The 8,292-nt window shown below is 41.0% G+C and overlaps 1 protein-coding gene across 1 annotated transcript; it reads left to right on the top strand.

Moving 5' to 3' along the window:
- The first annotated feature begins 1,278 nt into the window (after positions 1-1,278).
- Positions 1,279-8,027, top strand: LOC148032139 (heat shock protein 90-5, chloroplastic-like). Its single transcript, XM_087682769.1, has 20 exons — positions 1,279-1,527; positions 2,234-2,551; positions 2,650-2,723; positions 2,810-2,935; positions 3,086-3,179; positions 3,448-3,534; positions 4,371-4,514; positions 4,596-4,712; positions 4,810-4,887; positions 4,977-5,045; positions 5,130-5,234; positions 5,803-5,928; positions 6,010-6,102; positions 6,194-6,271; positions 6,382-6,636; positions 6,713-6,815; positions 6,940-7,111; positions 7,189-7,297; positions 7,385-7,468; positions 7,557-8,027. Exons 1-20 carry the CDS (start codon positions 1,420-1,422, stop codon positions 7,755-7,757), a joined length of 2,541 nt encoding a protein of 846 aa, XP_087538895.1. The 5' UTR covers positions 1,279-1,419; the 3' UTR covers positions 7,758-8,027.
- The last annotated feature ends 265 nt before the right edge of the window (positions 8,028-8,292 follow it).

Raw genomic sequence — 8,292 nt, 5'->3', positions numbered from 1 at the left:
AGTGTAGCCCCTTTGTATGGAGTAGTTGGGCTAAGGATATGCAGGCTTGCCCAATCCCATAAGCACAATGGTGGAAAGTGTTACCTATCTTGAAGCCATAAAGCATTGTACTTGCCTATCATTTGAATGCAATGCCATAGTCCTTTTGTCCTTTCACTCAAGTGTCATTGTTATCGTCTATATACACTGACAGTCTTTATGAGTCTAAGCTTCAATCTTGGAACCTAATTCACTTGTGTAACAAGTCATTTGTAATATCTATGCCTTCATGAGTTGTGTCTACATATTTCATTTGCCATAGCCATGCTCTAGATCCATGCATCTCAATACTCTTGAGAGTTTTCTTCTTCTTTTTCTTCTTCTTCTCTATATACTTGCTCATGGGTGTTGCAGCATGGGTTGAGGTTTGTGCATTGAGAGGAGACCATTATAGTGCAAATCACAAATTAAGGAGGCCATTGAAGCATCATTCAATCCATCCGTACTAAAATGATAGAGTTTGAAGTAATGGCAAGTCTTTACTTGTGTGAGCTTTCTTTCTTTCTTGTTAACTTGCATGAGAGAGAGAGAGAGAGAGAGAGAGAGAGAGAGAGAGAGAGAGAGAGAGATTTTTGAGTAGAGTATAATTAATGGAGAAAAGTGTATTTCATGGTAGGTAAACTAAGCATTAATCAACTATGTTATCCATCATATAACATCTTCTTCATTTAGAAACCTAATGATTGTTGGCTAGCTTGTCAGATTTAGTACCATTAGTTAGCTCTTCTTAGGTCATACAACTTGTTACAAAGGACCCTAGTGTCATTAGCTTCAAAGGTGATGCAAATTTGCTTAATCTACTCGATTGTAGAAAAGCCATGATTTTCAAGAGCAAGAGTCCTATGATCTGATGGGAATCATTCACAATGATCATTTGAACTTCAAATGTTTACTCCACATAGTCCATGGAACCCCCTCTTCTCTCACAATTCCTAGGTCTTGTTGAGCAATTGCTTTTCACAGGTTCAATAGGTCTTAAAACTTGAACACCTAAATACAACTAGTGCAAGAATAATAACCTATGCACTTTTCTCGCTCCCTTCATTGACATTTGACCGATACCCTTCTTTGATCTCCCTTCCCTATCGAGCTTCAATTCTCATTGTGTAATTCAATCAAGGCCTTACATTTCACAAATTGTCATTTCTTCACCTTAAGCAACCACATGTGATTCCAGGTGTGCAATTCACTCAAGCGTCACGTTCCACATATTTGGAGACTCGAGTGTGAAACAAACCTCGTAAGGGCTTAGCGAGGGTTTAAGAAGATTCTGGACCTGCACCATTGCTTAGAGTGCTATTGGCTTTCTGAGGCGAAGTTCATCAGCCCTCTCCGGGTTTGGTCACTCGCACGCCGTGTCGCCCTTGTTCCGCCATAACCATGAGCCGAAACTCGCTTCGCTACGCCTCTGCAATTCTGCGGCCTCTTGCCTCTGAATCTCCCGCTGTTACTGCCGCTTCTCGTCCGGATGCTGGATCAACATACAAGGTATGCTGCCCGTCCCCCTATGGTTCTGTGCATAATTCGTCATTGCAAATAATCACTTGCGTCAATACATACATCGCCACCCTGAAGAATCACTGCGTCTTGAATGGCGGGAAAACAGTTGCGCTTTTAGCACAGGGTAAAGAACAGCTTGTGAAGTTATGGCTCTCTTGCTCTACGTTGAATGATCCGATTAGAGTTGGATGTTGTATGAAGGAAAAAGAGCCTTTTGCTTTAAATTACGATTTGAAGGAGTTCAACTACAGGATAGGCAATCTGTGTCCGAATGCAAGTGCATTGTCTTCTATGGTTAGTGGAATGTGAAATCGTGGGACCAGTAGTGTTCTATAAGTGTACTGCTTATTTCACCTGCTTTACTGCTACTGGTCACTGATCCTGGAGTTAGTTGGACTGCACATTTTCTGTCATGCCTTGGCACTTTCCTTCATTGTTTCAAGAAAGCTGTTTTATCCTTGGATGATAAGCTACCGTTGCTCTGAAGTATGGAACAATGGCTTATATGCTTGCACTGAGTTCCATGTTTTTGGTGCCATTAGTATTTTATCCTTATATGACAAGCTATTACTCCTCTTAAGTATGGAACAATGGCTAATATGCTTGGATTGAGTTCAGTGGTTTTGGTGCCGTTACTAGCATTTTGAATGCCTAATCTCCACATGATAATTGTGTTGGTGTGCTTCATTCTCAGGCTGCTGCGGCTTTAAATCATCGGCAGTCTCCTGGAATTCGTGTTAACACTGAATATTCACTTTCAAATAACCAAAATTCTTTAAGGCAGTCTCTGTCTATATCCAGCTGGAATGGTAGGGCAAGGTCATGGTTATGTTATGGGGGGGTAAGAGGGGAAGCAACTGTCTCAGAGAGTGTGGCCACAGAGACTGAAGCCAGGCCAGCTGCTGCTGCTGCTGAAAATTCTGTGACAGAGAGTCCCACTGAAAATGCAACACCAGAATCTCCAAAACCTTCTTCTGAACCTATTGGTGAGAGGTATACCTATCAAGCTGAGGTATGCTTTACATTAATTTTATTGGTTCTAGGACTTTTGTTGCCCTCCCGCAGTTAGTGCATAGTACTAATCATATTTTCCTCTGGTCTATCTTGCAGGTTAGCCGACTGCTGGACCTTATAGTCAATAGTTTGTACAGTCATAAAGAGGTGTTCTTACGAGAGCTGGTGAGGTTGGTCCTTAACCTGGGAGGATGGACTTTTTGTGAACTATTGTCCCTAGAAACTTCTTTTAAGAGGTTAACTGCTCTCTTCGCAGCAATGCATCAGATGCTCTGGACAAACTTCGCTTTTTGAGTGTTACGGATCCCAGTCTTATGGCTGCTGATCCTGAGCTTGCCATCAAAATAAGAACTGATAGCGATGATGGGCTTCTCATCTTAACGTAAGTAGAAAAATGGATGATTGTTTTTTTTTTTTTTTGGCCCCATTGGCTCCCTTTGCCCCTCCATCTCCACATTATCGTTTCTACATATCTCTGGACATGGCAATAATATATTATAGTATCTTCACCTACTGTAATTGTGTGCTGTAGGGATACTGGAATTGGGATGACCAAGGATGAACTTATTACGAGTCTTGGCACAATTGCACGTAGTGGCACTGCAAACTTTGTAAAGGCTTTAAAGGTTAGGGGTTGAATTGTTTTGTATTGTAAAATGTAAGCCTTGTTTGACATGGCACAATGTGCCTTGGCAGATTTGTTTAGTGCTCTGATGCAGGACAAATTGCAAATATCTCTCTCCACATGCATACTTACATAAATACATGTGTGTACACACACACACACACACACACACACACAGAGAGAGAGAGAGAGAGAGAGAGAGAGAGAGAGAGAGAGAGAGAGAGAGAGGGAGGTAGGTAAATTGTGCAGGCTACTTTTCTTGGTGTCAGGAAAACCGAGAAGGAATAGCTGGAGACAGCAATCTGATTGGAAAATTTGGAGTTGGATTTTACTCAGCATTTTTGGTGGCAGAGAAGGTTAGTGGATGAAGTGTCCATTATGTCATTTTTCTTACCCTAAGAACGTACAATCCTAAGAGATTCTTTGATGCTTCAGGAATCAAAGGGCCTTTTTTTTGTATGTTCTAGCTAGTCAGTTTTGACTTTCTGTCCCATTGCTGTCCATGCTTGCACTTATTGTGTTCCTTTGTTCTGCACGTCCTGGTCAGTTTGGACTCGTTCCATCACTGCCTATGCGTGAACCGATTGTTGCATTATCTTTGTAAAAATATAAGGAAATTAAGGGTGAACAGGATTTAGTAAAATTGAATGTAATGTAGTCTCTTATATTGTTGTGGCAGTGCTCTAGATCTATGGTTTAATATGATTGGGAGGTCTGAAGAGAATTAGGAAGTGAAACAGAGAAGCAAGGGTGAGTTGAAGAGAAGGGTGGAATGGGAGGGGGAGAAAAGGGGATGTGAGGTAAGATGGAGCAAAAGGATGAATCAGGGGAGGCAGATGGGCAAGGGAGAGCTCTGTTTGCAACTTTCTGTTGAAGTCATCCATTGGTCACCTATTATCATACTGATGTTCATGTTCAAACCGTTAAATAGAGGGAATGTTTGATGTCATATCATATGAAAGCCTGTCTCTACAACTAAATGTTTCTAAATTTCTCTAGTTTTTCTTAAATGCTGCATGGTTGATTGCTATTTCAATGAAAATCCTAAAGGTGGCTAAGCAGTCTGTGGGAAGCTGATGCTTTTGAAATGCTTTGTAGTGTCTTTAGTCTTTGGTTGAGTTCAAACTTGATGGCAAACTTGTGTAACTCAAAGCTTGCGGAACTTATCTATTTATGAATCTGTTTATGGCAGGTGGCTGTTTCAACAAAGAGCCCAAAGTCTGATAAGCAGTATGTGTGGGAAGCTGATGTTGACTGTGGTGCATTCGTAGTTAGGGAAGAGACTGATCCAAAATACCTCATCCCTAGGGGCACTAATGTCATCCTTTATCTGAAGGTTGGGAGCTCAAAGTACTAGATATTCTACTTTTACAGAGTATGGAGCTTGATTTACTCACTTCGTGGTATGGATGGACAGCCTGAAGCAGAGCAGGAGTATCTCAATCCTACTCGCATTGAGAATCTTATAAAGAGCTATTCTCAATTCATTTCCTTTCCAATTCAGTTGGGCCGTGAAAGGACACGTGAAGTTCCGGTCAGTCTAAACATAAGTGTCGTCAAGTTTTTTAAGGTATTTCTGCAACTGTAATGACATTGTTCTCTGATCGCTGTCTTAATTATGTGCGTGTCAGGTCACAGATGCCTCCCCCCCAGATGTGGCAGCCTCAGAGGCTCCAGCCTCACAGGCACCTGCCGAAGGGGAGAAGCGGGTGGGTGTGTGTTACAAATGTCTTCATGTGTTGATTGCTTCTCTCTGCTGTATCACAATATGATGTCAGCATTTTCCCCTCTTTTGCAGGAGGCACCCAAGACAATTACTGAGAAGTACTACACTTGGGATGTTGTTAACGAGACTAAGCCATTATGGGTAACCACCGTTAGATGCTGCCATGGCAAGCTAAAGCTGCACTCCTTCCACTATCCATCTAATATTTGATTTTTTGATGTACAGCTACGCAGTCCAAAAGAAATTTCAAAGGAGGAGTACTCTGAATTCTACAAGAAGACCTATGATGAACGCCTTGAACCAATGGGATACACACATTTCAATACAGAGGTAACTGTGCTCAGAGACTCGGGTATTCTTTCATTTGATGATTGGTCACTTGTATAATCTGTTGTTTTTAGGGAGGTTCTCTCTATTGCAAGTTGAGGGTGAGTTTGTGATTACGTTTGGGTCTTATGAAACTTGTTTTCATGCCCGTGTCTCAAATTTTTTACTTACATTGACGGGTTGATGATTTGTCTGGCTAGAAACATTCTGCCTTTTTTTGCTACTTTTTGTTGTTGATTGTTGGATGTCTGCAATTGTATGCTAATCTGTGTCCAACATGAAGTGGGTGCCTTCCAATTAGTTGGACTGTTGTGTTTAGGCATGATAATTGAGCATACTATAGCTATGCTCATGTATCTGTAATTTCTACCCAGGCCTCCTGCAATTCTTAAGATTTTGAAGTACGATAGAAGAAGCAAAGCAACCACTGGCTCACTGACTTCTATTGCGACTTGATCTGATGTACCAGAATGGATTACAGATTTGGAGCTTGACATGAAAAATATTTGGGTGATATGGGAGGTTAAGTGAAGAGTTTTTACTGATGTTCTACAACGTAAATTGCTTGCAGGGTGAAGTGGAGTTCAAAAGTCTCTTGTTCATCCCGGGAATGGCTCCATTTGGATCTAATGATGAAGGCAACATAAAACTTTATGTCAAAAGAGTGTTTATTTCTGATGCTTTTACTGGAGAGTTGGTAAGTGTCCAGACATGAGTGACACCTTCTATGTGTTAGTAATTCAAGAGAAGTTTGACTTCTATTCGTTTTTGCCTGCAGTTCCCCAAATATTTAAATTTTATGAAGGGAGTTATAGATTCCAATGACCTGCCACTGAATGTCTCCCGTGAAGTGCTTCAAGAGAGCAGAATTGTAAGCTGTCGGGTTGTTGGAGTATAAGTTTCTCATTATCTTGTAGATGTCTGGAAAATTTGCTTAGCTCCTATGATGTGCTTTTTGACAGGTGCATTTAATGAGAAGGCGGCTAACGAAAAAATGCTTTGACTTATTTGATTCAATATCAAAAAGTGATAACCCAGAAGTAAGTTCAGTAGTTTTGGCACTTAAACAGCTTGTGATGTGAACTGCAGGGCTGTTACTATGTATATGATATGCTCTTATTTAGCACTCATTTATGCTTCTGGAGGGCAGGATTACAAAAAATTTTGGAGGAACTTTGGAAAGTACATCAAGTTAGGGTGCAGTGAAGATGATAGAAACCAGAAACGTCTTGCTACCTTGCTCAGGTTTCACTCTTCTAAGCATCAAGAAGAGATGACCAGCTTGAAAGATTATGTTGCAAACATGAAGCCGGAGCAGAAAGCTATTTATTACTTTGCATCGGAGTCAGTCAAAAGTGCAAGGAATGCTCCATTTTTAGAACAGCTTAACAAGAGAGACTACGAGGTTAGTTGCTGTCTGTGCACAGAAGCATTTTGTGGACATACTACTTTCGTGGTTAAATCAACTGCTTGTTTTGCAGGTCTTGTTTATGACAGAGCCTCTTGATGAGGTCACTGTTCAACATCTCAAGTCTTTTGAGGGCAAGGATTTTGTGGATATAAGCAAGGAGGATTTTGATCTAGGTAATATGGTTGGCTTTTCTGGTCTCACATGCATATACATCAAATCATGTTTCAGAGTTTTGACAAGTGAATTGAGCTGTCTTCCATGCTGATGTTCACCCTTATTATTATATGATGATTTTAGGTGACGATGATCAAGAGCAAAAGCGTTTGGCAGATGAATTCAGTTTGCTATGTGATTGGATGAAGCAAAAGATGGGTGATAAAATAGCAAATGTGGTTGTATCCAAGCGGTTGTGCTCTTCTCCATGTGCCTTGGTCTCTGGCAAACATGGATGGTCTGCAAATATGGAACGGTATGTTTCACATACTCTTGAGTTGATAACATGTCTAGGTGCAGATTCTTATTATTGATGGGAACTTGCTTGTTTAGAATCATGAGAGCTCACAATTTGGGAGATACACCGGGATTGAGAGAGTACATGTGGTCAACTAGGATTCTAGAAATTAACCCCACCCACCCTGTAATACGAGACTTGGATGTAAGTATTGAATATTGTTGAAGAACTTTATGTTACTGGCCTGTAATGATCTTGAACTGAAGACTAAGGTGGTCGATGAATTTGCAGGCTGCCAGAATTTCTGGAAGGCCAGGAACTGATGATAAAGTGCAGCTTTTATACCAGACAGCATTGATGTCAAGTGGTTTTACAGTAAGTTGGTCAGCAAGAGAATGATTCTTTGATAGAGTATTTCCAACAAGTAGCCCTGATTGAACTTTTGGTTTGCGTTTCTTAACAGCTAGAGGATCCTGCAGCATTTGGTACGAAGATTTATGACTTGTTGGCTTCAACATTAGGCTGCCCGGTTGGAGGTCAGGTGAATGCTGCTCAAAGTGAGAGCACTGCACAGAAAGTCCAAGCCAGCCCAAAACCACCAGCACCATCCGAAACAGAGGCTGAAATTCTGGAAGATGTCAAACCTGAAAGTGCCACTGCATAACTTGTACGACGCACATTGTAGACATATAGAGGATTCACTTGATGTGAACTGGTACGGTATCCTTTTCGTGCAACTAAGTAGCAAATGGAAAAGGAAGTGCTCAGTGATGGTGGCAGAGCATTTATTTTTGTGCTTTAGGGACTGTTCAAGCAATCTTATGTATAGGTGGGTGAGGATGTAGCAACTTCTACCGGGAATTATTTACACAGGATATAGAAATGTATTGTTCAACAGCTGCCTCTTGAATATCAAGCTTACCTTGTCATGAAATGTGGGACTGGAATTAAGGTTTTCTTAATATTAAGTGTAGAAGCCATGTAGTTGGTCTGCATAGATATATGCAGAGACTGCCAGATGTGGAACTGGTATTCAAAGGACTTGGAAATAAGTAAGTTTAGCAGCAGTCGGAAGGTGGTAATTCACTGGGCTCTCGACTGTAAATCTGTTGCATAAGGCTCCGGGTATTTTATATGTAATGGAGCTTCATTTAAGCTCAGAAAAATTTCAGTGTCGTCTGTTTCTCTATAGGATGGTA

Source organism: Lygodium microphyllum, chromosome 8 (genome assembly GCF_053477565.2).
Source record: "Lygodium microphyllum isolate KBCC chromosome 8, Lygodium_microphyllum_v1.1.10, whole genome shotgun sequence".
In the NCBI taxonomy this organism is placed as follows: domain Eukaryota; kingdom Viridiplantae; phylum Streptophyta; class Polypodiopsida; order Schizaeales; family Lygodiaceae; genus Lygodium; species Lygodium microphyllum.
This window is presented reverse-complemented; position numbering and strand designations above follow the sequence as displayed.